General features: G+C 36.4%; 2 protein-coding genes across 4 annotated transcripts in view; one reads left to right on the top strand and one right to left on the bottom strand.

Moving 5' to 3' along the window:
• LOC122844538 (rho GTPase-activating protein 26-like) overlaps window positions 1–4,582 on the top strand; it is an 80,140-nt gene extending 75,558 nt beyond the window's left edge. The window contains 2 exon segments of the mRNA XM_044140118.1: window positions 531–622; window positions 2,888–4,582. Of these exon segments, the coding sequence (XP_043996053.1) occupies window positions 531–622; window positions 2,888–2,976 (181 nt within the window). The 3' untranslated portion in view covers window positions 2,977–4,582.
• Window positions 4,583–5,908: 1,326 nt separating this feature from the next.
• The window catches only part of LOC122844535 (glucocorticoid receptor-like), a 63,326-nt gene continuing 51,295 nt past the window's right edge, over window positions 5,909–17,939 (bottom strand). For all 3 annotated transcript variants that reach the window (XM_044140114.1, XM_044140115.1, XM_044140116.1), the window contains 5 exons: window positions 16,065–16,337; window positions 14,702–14,846; window positions 13,915–14,045; window positions 10,948–11,105; window positions 5,909–10,200 (listed from right to left, as the gene is read on the bottom strand). In XM_044140114.1, the coding sequence (XP_043996049.1) occupies window positions 10,048–10,200; window positions 10,948–11,105; window positions 13,915–14,045; window positions 14,702–14,846; window positions 16,065–16,337 (860 nt within the window). In that variant the 3' untranslated portion in view covers window positions 5,909–10,047. The remainder of the gene's footprint in view (window positions 10,201–10,947; window positions 11,106–13,914; window positions 14,046–14,701; window positions 14,847–16,064; window positions 16,338–17,939) is intronic.

Raw genomic sequence — 17,939 nt, 5'->3', positions numbered from 1 at the left:
GTCAATTTCTTAAAAAATCAGCAGGTTTCTTTCAGTTTCTTCACCCTGTTCATCCGTTTTGAAGGGGTTTTCCTACATTCATCCTTTGGTTCAAACCAATAACTCCTGAATAGTTTTTTGCTGGAAAGCTCAATACCAAAGTCATTTGACTCCATATCTTTACAATTCTGATGGCAGGAGAGAAAGGCCTTTTTCCTGGCAATTTTTTTTATCTACTTCAACTGTCAAATTTAGGCAAATATCTTTTTTTTATTTCCATTTTCTAACATATAATTGTGTCAAGACACATCAGAGTTTCCTGCCCCTCCCATGTAGAAGAGCAGCAAAAACTAAAGGCCTCTGTGTCCTGTTGTATTTATTCCCCAGGAAGAGGAAAAGTTATAAATTACCTGGAGTTCAATGATAAAATTCTAAACAAAAACGGCAGTTTAATCTATTAAAACATATACATAAATTAAAAAAAAAGAATTGTCTTAAAAAGAATTACGTTAAATCTTGATGTTTTGCTCCGACTTTCTGTGTGCTTGTAGTATCACAGGCAGGAAGGCCCGAGCGCTGTACGCTTGCAAGGCAGAGCACGACTCAGAGCTGTCCTTCATCGCCGGGACCGTCTTTGAGAATGGTGAGTCAGACGCCGGAGCTGGCAGCAGTGAAGGAGAAAGACAGGATGTGTGTTGGCGTTATAGAAGTTAATTTGTTGTGAAAACACACAGTAAGTTTGGTTGCAGTGTGTTTTAGGGATTTGCATTTCCTCAGACTTTGAAAGATTGTGTTCACCCTGCAAAAGACTTTTTAATATCTGAGTAAAGGAGCTGTTGGCTTCGTTTTTATTAAGAGGTGAAAACAACTCGTGCAGACAAAGGAGGATCTTTCATTAGCTTATTTATCTTTTCTCCTACATGACTGGAAGAATTTAACATGTCAGCTTTTTTCAAAACTCCCACAATAGCTTCCTTTAAATGAAGGCCATATTTGCCCAGATTCAAGGATGAAAAGCTATTAAAACTGTCCATACACTGACAGTTTCGCCTGCGCGTCACCTGTTTGTGTGTATTTGTTTATGTGTTGAAGAAATTCTGAAATGACAAACACACATAGCACTCATGGGAGGAATTCGGTTTTCTTGTTCTTACAAACTGACCTTTAAAATCTAAATAATGTTGACATCTTAAAGACTATTGATAGTTATGTAATGCAGAGCAGTGTCATGTGAGCCCTCATGGGTCAAACTTTGTCCGTGGGGACATGTAATCCCCAAAGAGGTATCTGAACACTGCAGGCTTCTCATCAGCAGTCAAGGACGAAGCATTTAATCTGTCCACAAGAAGCTCAGACTACAACCTCCATGATTTAAAAAAATAGTCATAATAATAACGCTGCATTACAGCACATGATTGCTTCCTGACTAGCACAGATTCATTCAACGATTTGAACTCTCAGAAAAAACATGAAGATCAAACTGAGAGAACATAAACAAAAACTAGGACTTTTGGAATGATGTTCTTTGGACAGAGAAGTCTAAAATTGATTTTTTGTATAGAATATAGTACATATTTGGCAAAAGAAATAATTGCAGCACTCCAGGAAAAGAAACTCATACCATCTGTGAAGCATGGAGGTGGAAGTGCCATCTTTTCTGCTGCTGCAGGACCTGACCAGGACAGTATTTTAGCTCACCTCAGAGCCGTCCTGAGTAAAATGTAAAGTAAACTTGAAACAGAACTGCAGCCTTTAGCATGATAGTGACCCAAAACAAACTGGCTGAATCCTCTGAACACTGACTGAGGTTAAGGAAATGGAGGGCTAAAATGATATTATGTTTACTTTCATGAAACCAGATGCCTGTTGCATGTTGTCTAAAATAAGCCTGATTGAGATCAGAAATTTCTGACTCTGATATGGATCCGGCTAATTTAAGAACAGCCAATTGGCAAGTTTCAACCTGATGCTTCACTAAACTCAATGCCAGTTATAGGCTGGAAAACTGCAGCCAAAACGTACCCTGAAATAACGCTATATATATGGTCTGCATTTCTGTTGTGATTTATTGATTACCTTATTCACCAATATCCACATTTCATGTCACTTTTGTATATTTATGTCTTGACTGACAAACATTGTGTCCCAGATTAGTTTCTGCACAACAGCCTGTTATTTCTAAACATATCGGACTTGACACATAAATACTTGTCATTAAGATCACATGTTTGGTTAATGTTTGCTTTGTTAGTGTCTATTTTGATATGACTTATTGATAGCTCAATACAAACTATGTAGCTGAAACCACATATTTGCACAATAATACAATAACTTCAATTTACTTAATGCAAAATTAAAGTTGTAATAATAGTTGTTTTAAAGTTTCAGTTCTCTTACAAAATTAAATCTGTTTTGTCTTTGTTAATGTTGCTTTTGGAATCCAGACTTCTTATTTTCCTGAGTGTCCCTTCAGCCCACATTGTTAAGGACTTTCACTGTAGCCAGCATCTTCAAAAATGTCTGTTTGATTTTGATGCTGGCCTGCAAATTCAAACCAAAACAAGTTCATCAGTGGGACATGAGAACAAATTTGTTTAAACAGACGAACGTTGCAACATGTGGGGGTTTCAAATTGTGTTGCTGATTTCTTGGTTGACTATTTCTTCCCATGATGTCACAGGAAGCAATGTGTTTGAGGTGTTGCTTTAACATACATTCCTCTGTGTGCCTCTATTGAACTCAAATGTTGTGAATTAACCTGTCAGCAGCTTACAAAGCCATGGCATCATCTGGACTTTCCAAAATTGCTTAAAGTCTAATTCATCTTATTGTGTAAATATCTCATTTCAGCTGAATAGCACTTAATTTATGCCATCATATTTTACATCTTTCTGTTGCTTCCTTACAGTTCATGCTTCCAGGGAGCCCGGCTGGCTGGAGGGGACTCTGGATGGTCGAACTGGACTGATTCCAGAAAACTACGTGGAGATGCTGTAGCCACAGCTGGACCAAGAAGCTTAACGTAGACCAAGCTGGACTTGACTGCACAAAACTCCTCTGTTATCATATGATCAACTGGAGCAGATTTTATTGACTTTGTGTTGACTAGATTGAAGAATAGAAACTGGACCAAGCAGAACAATATCCAAGGGATTTGGCACAGGACTGAAGCATTGTGGACTTTGTCTGAATTGCACTGGGAAGAGAAAGAGGAAAAACTGAAACTGGGATTGTGTTGACCTGAGTTCACAGTGAAGAAGATGCAAGTGTTTATGTGTCAGGAGTGTAGAAAGCATGAGGGTTTGGTGAAATTACTCTTCTAAGTGAGCTGATATATTTGAGCAATTAATTTTTTAAATGTGTTTTATTACTCTGATCTGGACTGCCACTTCCTCATCATTCCCCGTTGTCATTAGGTATACACGGCATTATTGACAGGGAACAAGATAAATGGTAAGTGGCCTTCAGCTTTAAACTGCTAGTTCACCTCTTCATTGCTTGGTCACTAATCCCCTTGGGAAATTTGAGCCCTGGAGCCAGACGGCAATGATTGGGCTCGGCTATAAACGTGTTCGCAATCCCTCGTTGGGTAATTCCAGGGGAAGACAGTCCGCTTCGCTGATGTTTAGGAGTTAAACGCCACGGATGAGTTCGCTTCAAACGGTTGGGTCAGCGTTGGCGCCACACTCATTTATAAGTCTTTTCCTTTGCAGAGCCATCACTTAGAAAATAGAAATGTGAAAAATCTCACACAGGCTCCACAGGCAGCTCAGCAGTTTACAGTGAGGCATAGGAGGAGCAACTGCTGGTTAGAACAAGCCCAGCTGCAAGGCCTTGCTGCCAGTGAAGAAATGATGAGTCATGTTTGCACTATGTTGGTCCATTCTTGGAATTCTGATCAACCAGGAAACTTGTTCTCTCTCTCTTTTTAACAGTACAAAGCACCTGCATGTTTTTTCCCGTCTCTTATTTTTTCCATAACGCAGAATCTGCAGCTTTAATATTAGCAGCACAGAGAGAGAAGACATAATGTCATTCCCCAGCTTTGATCACATGATGAGGAATTATAAAGACGATATTAAGCATAATGATGTGAGGACAGATTGACATTTTGATTTTATAGTTAATGAAATATAAATCATTTTCTGGGCTGCAGTGACTGCTCTTGTTTCCTGAGGTGAATATTTTGGTAATAATTAGCTTTTTTCCCGTTCTATCTTTTATCATCAACAAGATTCTTTTTAAAGAGATTTTTAAAAAGAGAAAAAACAAATGGGAGAATAAAAAAGCAAGCTAATGTGAAATAAGACTACTTTGTTCATATATAAACTTATTTATAAGATTTTCTTGAACTTAAAATTCCAAGCTTCATCCTTTTGAGATGTTTTTAATGATCCTGTAAATAAAAACGGCATTTTGATGGGGTATAATTTTTTCACAAGTATGAAATTTTATATTTTGTATTTCTAGCTTACTAACTTAATTCCATTACTGCATTATTTGTTGCCAGAATTTTGTATCAAATATGTCTGTTCACAGCCTTAATTATTTCTACAGATTTTGGTGAAGGACTGTGAAGAATTAAAGACACATCTTGAACAACTTCTGCTTTGAGTTTTACGTTTTATGGCTGGAGTTTTTGATGCATTTCTTGAGTCAGACATGAAATATATTTTTTAATACTGGCCAATTTCAGTCGCAGGTTGTTGAATCAGTTTACCTCTGTTTACTGTTTTCTAACCCACACTCTTCTGACCCTTTAGAAAAAGAAGTGTGAGAACCTCTACTCATTATTTATTATTCATTATATATCATGTAGAAGTCTTTTCTATTTCATTTGAAGTGGATTAAGCAGAAACACTGGCATCATTGGATAAATGTTAACACCTGCAGCACAATTATTAAATCCAAATTGATTTATTTTACTCCCTTAATGACTTAAAACTTTTTACCATTTTTCAGTCCCTCTCTGTTGTGCTGCGACTGTGTATAAAGAAAAAAAATAGTTTTCTGTATTGTCACATGTTCATTGACTGGTAACCATAGCAACTAGATATGCATGTGCATGTGCATATGCATCAATACTTGCTGGAGACTCCTCCCTCCCATTACTGGTTGTTTTCTCAGCCAGAGAAGGTAGGAAGTGTCTGACAGACCAGAGTTACTTCTCCGCAGATTATTGTGTATTATGTTAAGAAACAAAGATGAATTTCACCAGAAATGGCATTGAGCATTTACTTTTTCAAATTTAGCTCAAACTCTACTCTGTGATTGGTTGGGAGACATTGCTGACTTCTCAGTCTGTCAGTGCAGACACATTCATCTTAGTGCAGATCGTCTGATTGGGTGTAGCTCTGATTTCATCTGACTGCTTCACCACTTAATTCAGTTGTCTTTCAATGGAATTAAATTAAATAAAATCAGATTAGACACACTTTAAGCAGTTTGTTTTGTATTTGATAAAGCCTATTAAGGTTTTTTTTTAAAGCTGCTTATAGGCCCAATAATGCTAGTTAAAAATGTTACCTTTGATCAAAGCAATAGCCTCACTTTCTTTCCTCTATTTTCACCTTCTTGTTTGTGAAAAAAATAAAAGGAATTGATCCGAAATTAATTCCATGCTTCATTAGATATACATGTTTTATTATCTGGAAAAATGATCTTAACCTGATCATATTGGATTCTATTCAGAACTGAATTAGAGGACACTATGTAAATAAAGTCTGATTTTTATTGGTCTCAAAATTTTAGGCTTTTCCAACAACAAAATGTTTTAACCTCATTTTTTAAACTCAACCTCATGATGTTAACTTCGTCACTTCATATTTTTTGTCTCATATTGAAAATAATACAATTACACTTGAGTCAATCTGGCCATTTCCATCAACCCAGAGGAGATACCTGACTGAAATAAAGGTTTAGGCAACAGTGTTGCAAAACAGGAACTTTATTGTGTAAGATGCTTAAACTAGAGGAAAATCAGTTCTTCCACATTTTCGCCTTGAAGCAGAGATGACAGATATCATCTGACACAATGCCAAATCCAACGTTGAAAAAACTAAACAAAAAAGAAAAAAAAAAACACAAAAACCTAATTCAACATGTAATCAAATAGGGGAAATATTGACACTGAATACAGAAGTGTAAATATAAACCATTTTTAAACATTTTTTATATCTATATTTGCCTTTACATTACGTTACATCTACATAACTGACATATGAACGAAAACAGACTTCAGTGAAAGCCATAGCTCTGTATACCAGTGAAACATGATCTGCCCTTAATGTTTAAAGATAATTGCATGTATTTTATACAAAGTAGACTGTGACAACTCAGGTGAGGGTAGTGCAATTTTGTCAGGCTCTGGAAAACTAATTTTCACATGGGGATATTGTTTTTCCTTGCATTTATTTATTTTTGATTTTGTTTTTTTCCTTTTCATCTTTTAAGTGACCAGTAGATCTTTACAGCAATATACAGGAGATCCAAAGCCAAAACTTTTTACAAAAAAAAAAGAAGATACATTTGAAATAAAACCCGAAGTGCTAAGAAGTAAGCTCACAGGTGCTACACAAATTGTAACTGCTCGATTACTTCAGTTTGTTTTCTGTTACTCCTCTGCTTTGGTCACTGTTGTTTAGCGCAAAACAAAAATTCAAAAATAAACGTCCTCTAGTCGGTTGCCCCAACAGCCCTCTCGCTCTCCTCTTCCTTATTTAGTTATAAAAAAAAAAACCCCCAAAAAAAAAACAAACAAAAAACAGTGAGCATTCTTGCAGACTTGTGCACACACTTGTAGAATTGACATTTACTTCACAAGACAAACACTTCCTAATGTATTCATCACATCTACCTTTATCAAACACAAACCGACAAACAGGGGGGAAAAATTACTTTTTTGACTTATTTAATGTACAAAAATTATTAATTAAAATTAGTCATATCAAAGAGAATCAGGATAATGTATTTAAAAATCACACAAAATATTTTTTCTTACAATAGATCAATCTCCAAAAGCACTAATATTTGTCTATTTCCTGATTTGAAATTGTATTTCTATGGCTCTCTGTCTCCCTTTTGCAAGGCTTTTAGTCAAACTGAAATGTATAAGAAAGTCGCAAGTGCTGACAGACATGTAAAAATAGGTTTTTGTAATAACAGACACTTGTTTGCATTGCACTGGATATGTCACCTTTATTTATATACATCTAACCCTAATATCAGGCCGTGGGGATGGGGGGGCAGGAGGAGGGGATGTTATGCTAAAGCTGGCCTCCAGACTCGCCGCCACCTGAACACGAATGTAATACTGTACATTCGTAATAACTGTAAAGCCACCTGAAACAAAAGGATTCTGTTAAAATCCTCAGATTGATCAACACGCTGGGATAAAAGCTCACTCTGGGTGAGCTGCAGCCGAAAAGCCTGTGAACTGAACAGTCACCCAGTAGGATTGGCTTCAAAGAAAAGAACACAACATATGGCTCTCAATAGAAGAGTACTGCTAGATTTTTGTGCATTTAAGTAAAGAGCTGAAAATCCATATGATGTTCCTACACAGGTTCATGTATAAACTCCACTTTTCCAGACTCAGTTTTTCAGCATTCCCAGTTCTTTCACTTTAAATAATTAATTCTTAATGTTTTGTATGAATTTAGGACTGATATTTCAACTATACAAAAACCAACAACAGGAGTAACACAAGGAAGGGAGATGGGACACAAGAAAAAGAACAGAAGGAACAGCAACGTTAAGGAACAGGACAGAGATAAAACTGAAAACATTTCTCTATGCATACTTCTTTCATGCTTGTCAAAACTCTGTGGGAACTCTGAAAGCCAACATCTTAGTTAGAAAAACCAAGGACAGTAGAGCAAGAAGGTGAACAGTGTTGTGTTTAGACTCAGCAGAAGCCGCTGGAAATCTGAACAGTAGATTTGGGCACTAAGCTGGTACGAATGCTTTATACACATAAACGACCGTAGCAACATCTGCATCTGAAAAAAATAATCATCTTTTAAACAATTGATCCTAGTTAGCTGGTGTTAATCTGTGACACTGTAGATTGAGCACCCTGAAGCAAAGTTACAAACCACCACTGTCCACGTTACCCTTCACATCTGCAGGATATTAGAAGAAAACTGAAAAAGTCCTTTTATGATATTTGGCACTAATAGGACAAAAATATCTGATGTAATGAGACACCGCCTGAGCAAGAATAAACTAATTATGTGGACTAGACTGCAGCTTCTTGCCTTTCAAATGGACGGATTCTGCAATGAATTAAAAGGCAGGTTTTATGTATAAAGTGTGTATTTAGACACACCATTCACTATTTTACTGTTTTTCACCTTTTTTCAATAACATTTTTATAAAATCAGAGCTTGATGGGAAAAGTAGCCCAAAAACAATTTCTGTTGCACTTCTATCAGAGATCCACCAATCAAAGATTTATGGAAAAAATAAACAGTTCAGAATGTATTACTACATAAAAACTGCATGTACTTCATGCATTTCCTTGTGCTTAATACAAATCAGATAATTGTTCCATTATACTTTGATGTAAAAAGGGGTTAATATTGTAGATTCTTACTGGTTTTATAGGATTCAAGTCCACCTGCTGTATCAAAGAACCTGCAGCACAACAGCTGACATGCTATCATCTTTAGCACCCAAATATTAATTCCTCCAAAATGGAATGGGGGCGTGAGGCCTCAAAGAAAACTGGAAGCTGCTACAGCCTGGAAAAAGCTTGATTGGGGAATTCAAGATGCTATCACTACCTTTAAATTACATAAAACAAATATGGAACTATTTGAAAAGCAACAAGCTCAATTTGAGAGCAGCTGGCAGTGAAAAGGACAGGACTGACATTTTGAGCGAGGTTGACTTGAAGTATCATGGATAATATCGAGCACACACACATAGTGGGCATTTTCATGGATTCGCTCACTTGATTTGATGCATATTTTTAAAATTTACCCAAAAAATAAAAATTGCAAGTGGTTGCAAACATTCACCATTTGACAGGAATTTGCATTCTCTATCAACTCAGATTAAAATTGTAAGATAGTGGCTGCTTCTGCAAAACATGTAAAGAGAAGTAAGGTTGAGACAATACCTAATCTTCCAACTCAAATACAAAGCAAATTGTATATTTAACCATAATATAGTAGTTATTTAAACCTTTTAAGACCTGGATATGAGAATAACAATATTTCAAGTTGCTGGGCTGACTTTGCTTCCTGCACAGAACAGAGAGAGAGAGGACGTCCCACTTTCAAAATACCAGAAATGTCCAATTCAAAGAGAATTCAGAAGGAGACAGGTTGAGCAAACTAAAGCCAGGCAAAACATGAAAAAAAAAAGATGCGTCTGTAAGCGATGGCTATAATGAGCATAAAAACTAAAAGGCACTAGTTTTCCCTCAGATACATCCTGTGTAAACATGGGTCAGGTTGAACTGACCGTGACGCCTGGTGTGAGCTCTGAATGCGTGATCAGCGATGTGCATCTGCATAAAAACACATGAAGAAGGATCCACAAGCTGCTTTGTTTTTCTATTCTTGCATTGGTCATATCCTTTTTTTTGTCCTTGCGTCCAGAAGAAAAGTTAGATTCTTTCGCAATATGTCCCCTTCGTCTCCAGACCGTGACCAACACTCACAGCGCAGAGAAGCACAGCAGGCGAGCGGACTGACACCAGGCAGGAGCAGATCGGGCTGGCGAGCATCGGTGTGAGGAAACGGTTTTAGTAATGCAGGCAGGAGAGAGTAAGAGGCCATAGGACATCTTTAGAAACATTAAATGTTTGAGGTCTGGAGGTGAGGACTGAGAAAAAACACAGACGTTCAAAAGAAACATTCATATTGTTCTTGGTGTGCCAAGAGACTGAGCTACAGTCAGTGGTAGCAGGTTTGAGGCTATAGGTAATTTCTGAGTTACATACCAGGCCGGTGAAACCAAAACAAAAATCTGAACCAGACTTATAGGGGAAAGCAGAACTGGTGCAAGAGAGCCAGAAGCAGAGTGGCAGTTAAGGCATCGATTCACAGTTTAAAGCCATCACTTCTGATGAAACAGCAGAGGTTTGACGCTCCCGTCTTTGAATTTTGGTATTTGGTTGGTGATGATCTCCGTCAGCATCTCTGGGAATTCCACGCTGAGGGTCTTATTCACAAAGGTGTAGAAACAGATCTGCAGGAGACCCTCCACCATCTGGAACGGGACACACACACATACCCAGTCTTTAATGAGAATCCTTCTGTGAAGCTGTTTCCAGTTAGCTGGATGCTTTTCAAAGAAGGTGTGCTGCAATGAACAGAATGTCAGAGGAGCTACAGAGAGTTGGAAGAGATTTGAAGGGAACATGAACACTGCAAAAACACAATCTTACCAAGTATTTTTTCCAGTTTGAAGTGCAAATATCTTAGTGTACTAGGAGATTGATGAAAATATATAGTTCCGCTGGCAGATTTTTACTTTACTTTTAACAAAAAAATTCAAGAAATTGAAAATATTTTGTTATAAGTGAAAAATTCCTCTATCTTGCTGAAAGGTTATTGGTTAGTTAGTTTTGTCTTATCCCAAGTATAGTGAGATATTTGAAAAAGAAACTAAACCAAATTAATTGATCACATTTTGTGCTTTGTAGTGAAACCACTCATTTACGAAAGGAAGTAGCAAATCTGTGAATAATATGAATCAAAACTCAGCTTAAAGTAATTTTCTCCAAATGTCTGAAATTTTCAGACACTCATGTTTAGGACTGAAAACTAATTTTAATATCAAATAAAGAGAGTAAAATCAAAATTCAGTCAGATTTGTGTGAAGAAGTAACATTGATTTCTATGTTTCATTAGTCAGGCCAACTACCAGAGCAGATGGCCTGACTAATGAACAGCTACGAGAGAAGAAGAAAAAGTCCCGTCTAGCTGAGCAGAGGTGAGTGTCTGTGTAACAAACCTCCTGCATGGAGTCCAGTAGCTTAGTTAGCTGGTAGAATCGCTGCCAGTTCTGACTTGTGTTCTCCTCTCTCTTCACAATGGCTTTTCCCAGCTCCTTGATGTAAGTCATCCTGATCTCATCAAAAACCGCCTGGCTCTTCAGGCCTTCCTTTGGAACTGCACACATGGAACAAGAAAACAGAGGCACACAAAGATGACTGTGGATGTAGCTTAGATGGAAATAAATATAATCTTGGGTACAATAACAGGGACAATATTTCTTTAGTCTTTTGTTTCCTTGTTTTTTAAAATGCAGAGTATTTTGTCACACTTTTTGTTCAAAGTGCAATTATATTGACATCTTGACAACCAACCAACTTTGTCGACTTTAAACTGCAAAGGGAAAAAAGAACAGTATATAAAGATTGACCTTTAAAATTTACTCCAACACCCTGTTTTGTTTCCTAGCGAAGGAAAACTGTTTAATGTAACAAATAAATCAGTGAAGTCCCTGTCAGGCTGCAACGGGTCCAAAAAAGCCACAGTCAAATACAGAGATTAGTGAAATGCAGGATGATTTACATAATCACACATATTATGTATCAGGACTTTTATCTCTGACACAGAGAGGCATTTTTTTTCTGCCTGTACTTTGAATCATTTTGTATCTTTCAACAAAATGTTTTAATTTGTAATATTTTACAGAACTTCATGTGGAGTTGAAAAAGGCTACAATGACCTGCTTTTGCAGAATCATCTTGATATTTTGGCGTCTTGTGTTATATCCTCAACTTTTTTTATATTTTGTCATATTAAAAGCACAAACTTTAGTGCACTTTATTGGGATTTCATATAATAGACACAAAGAAAGTTCATAATTATGAAGTGGAAAGAAAAGTATTTTCCCCTAAATAAAATCTCAAAGGTGTGGCATGCATTTGTACTCAGTTCTCTTTAATAAAATATCAAGTAAAAGCCTTCAAACATCCAGTACCTGGTGAATAGAATGGATCTGATCATTTGTGATTCATCAGCAGCATGAAGATCAAGAAACGGATCAGAAATGTGGTAATGTGAGGATTAGGTTATAAAGCAACTTTGCAAGACGCAAACACATTATATAGCTATTCACAACCGGCAGGGAACGGAGAACATAAATACGAAAAGCCCATCGTAGCTCTGGAGGAGCTACAGAGATCCACATCTCAGGTAGGAGAATCTGTTGCTATGGCAGCTATTAGGCACAAACTCCTCAAATCTGTCCATGGAAGATTGGGAAAGTGGAAACCCGTGCATGACTCAGGAAGGCTGAATACATATGCACATCACACTATTTAGAATTTTATATCTCAGAAAACATATTTACCATTTGCCTTCCACTTTATGAATATGGATTACTTTGGGGTGGTCTACAACATCAAATTCTAACATATTCAAAACTGCACTTGTAATATTACAGAAAGTGTAAGAGTTCAATAGTTTTGCAGGGCTAAAATGCTTCTCTGCCTGGAGCTGATAAAACAAGAAATGCTTCATGGGTTGCTTCAGTTTTGATAAATGTCCTCTTGAGTTATTTAATCAGCTCTTACTAAAGCTGTCCTGACCTGATAGTTTCTCCTTCACTGTGGGGAACAGATGGAAATAGCTCTTAGGTACAGAAATGCAACCTGTGCTCACTATGGAAATGTAATCTCTCTGAAGAGCACACTTTTCCCTGAATGTCAAAGAAACAGCTAGAAAGAACAGTCCATTCCTCTGCAATTCACAGTTTGCAAAGGAAAGGGAAAGAGAACTGTCTTGGTGTTTAATAGTGTAAGAATAACCAGAAGAGACTGTGTCCAATTCTTTTAACATTTTCTCTACCATAAAAAGGCTGAAAAGCATTTACATTTTCCTCTAGTGTAGTTAAGGCCACGCTCCTAATTTATAACAGTTTAAAAAACAACTCGCATCCATTCAGACATGATTAAGACTACATGAATAAATCGCTGGTCAGCCACCAAAAATGAAACATTCAAATCTGGGAAATGAGATTTTCTTGTAATGAGTCTCCTCGCATTATTTTGGCAATTTCTGACAATTACATAAGTCAGAAAGCAGCATGTAAATCAACTCCTCAGGAAAGAAACGAAATTACCTCCATCTTGACCACCTGTATTCTTCAAATCAAAACAAGGAAATTAGATTTCTTTCAGGAAATTGATTTTGAAAAACTAACTAACAAAAGGTTGCCCCCAATAATTTAGCAATATTTAGCATTGTCAAAGATCATGCAAGAAAAAATGAAATGTTATAAAGATTCTTATGAAACAATCTTTTGAGCTTAATGCATAAAATAAAAGCAAAGCTGCATTTTCTGCATATTTGGAAAAAATAAAAATACAAGAAACTTTGAATTGAACAGCCAAAGGGAAACAAGTGGAAGAATCTGTCAAACTCCTTTAGTACTTTCAACAAGGAGATAAAAAAATCATGATTAAATCAAGCAATCACCAAATGATCGATTTCTGATGCAGTTTTCAATTTTTGAATGAAACTAAGAAAACTGTCAAGATTTAAGATTTACTGACACCAATTACAACAAATTGACTTTTTTTGTCGGATTATTGACAGAATATCAAAATTTAGTTTCTCAGAAATACACATGAAAACAATTGAGAATATTGCATGACCCTCCCCCAGATTCACCAGTGGGATTCATCCTAATATTCTCAAGGTTATTCCCTGTTGCTTCTGCACTTTTTCCTTCTACTAAACTTTCCAGTAATAAATATAATATCTGTAAAGCCCCTATAGATAATGACTTCTAACACATCACTATGGCTAGTTTGAGTGGTAAAAAATAAGGAATCTTTTTTGATACAATCTTTTCCTTAATTTTTATATTTAATTTGAATTTTTCACAATAGAACATCATTAAGCAGTCAAATCCAAAAACATTCTGTTAAATTTTTTAAATAGCGTTCTAATAGAGGTGTTTTATTACCTGTACTCAGCAGTAACAGGACCTTCATGCAGAGGTACTCATCATAGGACACCTGCAGCCGGACAAACTCATTGCAAATCTTCAGCATCTGTTCACACTGGTCACTCATTAAAGGCAGCTTCATGCGCTCTCTGGAACAGGACAGGGTGCAGAAGAAGAAGTTTTAGTTTGACTCAACATCAATTTTTTGATTATGTAATTATTTTCTTATATTGAAAAGTGCTACAATGCAGCAAAAAAAAAAATTATATGAAAAAAAAGAGAACATATGAAATTTTAAATCATACTTTCACTCTTAAATACCACACAATAATTCATCATCAACAATTGAAATGGCACTGGCTATGACTCATTCAACTAAAGCTTGTTATTTTACTGCTCAGTGCATTTTAAATCTTAATAGGAAGTGATGTTCAAAAGAAAAGCAGCTTTGAGTGTTCAGATGCTCATCAAGTACAATCCCTTACAAAACATTTCAAAACATTGTTGTTCAGGAGAATGAAAATGACACATGAATTTTGAATCTTTTTTTATAAAATCAATGATTGTTTTATTAAATTACATGGGGCATGTATTTAACCACCTTTTGCTGCAATAACAGCTGCAACTATGAGAAATGTCTCTACCAGCTTTACACATCTAGATGATGAAACATTAATCAATTTTCCTATCTGAGTGTCTGAACATCAGATTTTTCAATCCTGCAACAGATAATTAGATTAATGAATCTATCTGATGATGTGTTTCTGATAAAAGAATTAAAAGTATTCAGATATCTGGTACGCACTCATTTATGACGAGATCTGGAGCAAAACAGAGCATTCTGCCGTTACAGTGGTCATAGGACCTCCAGCCGAGGCTGAAGGACATGAGGAAAAGCCAGGAGCACTGCAGCAACGTCATCTGATCATCAAGGTGCAGGTTACGGAAGCCTGAGAGGGACACATAAACTCTGTTACATATAAAGGCAGGAAAATGACACAGGCAGATGAAGTGGATCCTAAAATAAAATTGAACATTTTAATTTTCTTTTAGAATATCTTTCTATATTTTTAGAGGCTTTAGATTGCAACTTTTCCATAAGGTTATTGTTCTCTTTAAAATAAATTAAGGTTAAGATTATGTTAGAATGATGGTATCCTGTATGTTAAAGACACTACACACCAGTTTGACATGCAGTTGGTCACTATGGAAAACTTACATCTTGTTCAAGACCAAACTAATAAAACTAAAAATGCCCCAATCATGGCCTTAATAAACAATATTTAATATTTTAGAAAATTAGCAGTCCACAGAATAAACTGAAACTAAATTGCATACATTTGTGGAGTGAACTGCAATAACTGTTCAACCCCACATAGCAACTGGCTCGTCAACCCAACAAACCCGTCTTCCCCTTTAGGATGGTGGTATTGTGGGTAATGTGGTTTTGAGCCGTTTCAGGAAGTTGTCTGTAGTTTACGCAGTTAAACACTTGTGTAAATTTGGAGTTTACTTGTATGTTTTTCAAGATGTTTCCTGGTATATTATTTTTTATATACTAAAAAATAAATATTCCTGATTATATTGTAAGATCGCTGGCTTTGTAAAGGTAGGGAACCAGACAGAGACTGTTGCATTTGGTGGTGCAATATTTGGAAAAGTCTCATTTATCAAGCTGTAATAAATACATCATACTGAAAGCAATGTTCATTGTTGAATGTATTTTTTCTGGCTTTATGTGACATACAAAACCAGCGGTCTTCATGAATTCATGAAGTCCTCACTGTGGTCTCCAACATCAAAAACAAAGCTTTAAAACACCCCATTTATGTTCATTTAAAGAGGAATTAACCTTGGCAAAGACCTATTTCATTATCAAAGTACTTTGAGTTAGCGGAGTTCTGACAATAATTGTTCTTTTATGAGCCACAATTACTCTACGCTTCCACTCAGCTGCTGGAGAAACACATTGGATCACATGGTAGCTGAGCATCTGTCTCTACTGCAGGGTATAAAAACATTCCTCTACTTACATTCTCACCAATTAAAGTAGCTCAACCACGACTTGCCTTCTGTATTTAATCAGACCCAAGCAGCCTCGACATTTGGAGAGTCCTTTAAAAGGTTTACCAACTACTGACATAAGTACACATCAAAACCAAAGCTACCTGGCAGCGACTTGGCCCATTTGACGGCAGAGATGACCTGCTGGCCTCCCAGTCTGTTGAGGGTGCTCATGAGACGAGATGAGGTGTCCGGCAGCGTGCTGTCGTAGCCCGAGTAGATGATCTCAGGCTCGATGGCCTTCAGGACGGACAGCATGGTGGGCACGAGCTGCGGCATGCTTCTGGGTATGACGGGCATGGGCAGGCTGCTGGCAGGTTCTGAGGGCCTGGACGGCGTTTGCACTTTAATCTTGTTAAGCTTCTTGTTTTTCCTTGCTGAGGGGACAAGGTTGTGGAAAACAAAATTAAAATTCTAATTTATTTCACTTACATATTATGCTTTTGTATCTACTACAAAATTATTATTGTTAGAAGTATGAATTTTATGTGAAAAACAGAGAAATGCCCAAAAAATTAACAGAGCAAATTCCAATAAAAACATGTAATAAATTTTTATATTTTACATCAAAATGGTGAATTTATATTTCTTGATTTTTTTGTATTGATAAATTAATCATGAATTCAGAATTCATAATTGGCTCATAATTGTTCCAACCAATGGTTTACTTTTGAAAATAATATGAATGTAAATCTGATTGGGGTTCTGTGGATTCATCATCAGCAATCAGTGTCTTACCTGCATCACGCTGCTCAACATCATCTCATTTTAGAGAAACACAGATGTTCTCACAGTCTAAGGGTTAGGTTTCCATTTAAAACTTTACATTACCATTGAGCATTTTGTCTCTTTAACTTCAATACTAATTCCACTTTTCCATTAGACAAGAATTTAACTTGATAAATATGTTGTTCTGGTCTGTTGGGGAATATATAGCAAAATGGAGAATGTTAAGCATAAATTACCAGAGAAACTAATAAAAAAATAATGAAGAATGAAAAGAAGAAACTTGCCAATAAAGAGAAAAATAAATATTTATTTTCTATTAATTTCCACAGCAACCGGGTGAAAAACTAAACTGCTGATGCTGCTCTGGCCCAGAGATTAACTGATTTACCACTCAGTCTACATTTAACACTCCCCTATGGTCATATGATATGGATTATGACCGAAAGAACAAGATCCTGAATACAAATGGTTAAAATCAGCTTCTCAGAACTAACTGTCAGGACTATTTATCCCTCTGGCCTGTGAGCCTCATATGAGCTGCAGTCCTTGAAGGTTTACTTTAAGTTTTAGTGCCCTGAGTCAAATCCTCAGTAGCCAAGTGCTTTAGAAACCTGTTAATAAATTAATAATGTATTGTTAAAATTTGGGTCCTGTTACGGTTTTAGCATGACAATGGATATTTTGAGCATGGCCATGCTAATATTACAATCAAATTAGTTGCTGCTTATTCTTCAGAGTGATTAATGTAGGAGAAAATTCAGTGGACATCTTGTAAGTGATCCACAAATAAATCATTATATTATAAAATGGGATAAAATCTTGAACAAATCCTATGTTTAAATCTCTGCTTAGCCTGAACTAATTGATTAAACACTGACTTAGCACTTTTTCAGCCTCTGGCCTCAGATTAATGCAGATTTATTTATTTAAAAATATGAAGGAAGAGCATATCGGGTCAGAAACGGCACTACAGCTACTTTCTAACCCTTAAGCTATGCAATGTCATCAACATTAACAAAACTCTAAGATCCTGGTTTTGCCATTTCTGACTTCCTCTCCATTACTGCACTAGTTTTTGCACACGCTCTGTACCTAATCTGGGTGCCATTTTATGTGACTAAATGTGACAAACATATCAGATGTGGAGAGGTTATCACTGGAAAAAAAGAAATATCAAGCTTTTCCTACACTCTACCTTTTTTAATTTCCTCCCCTGGCGTTTCTATGGCAACAGTAAGCCTTTCAACACA

Source organism: Gambusia affinis, linkage group LG15 (assembly GCF_019740435.1).
Source record: "Gambusia affinis linkage group LG15, SWU_Gaff_1.0, whole genome shotgun sequence".
NCBI classification, from domain to species: Eukaryota; Metazoa; Chordata; class Actinopteri; order Cyprinodontiformes; family Poeciliidae; genus Gambusia; species Gambusia affinis.
This window is presented reverse-complemented; position numbering and strand designations above follow the sequence as displayed.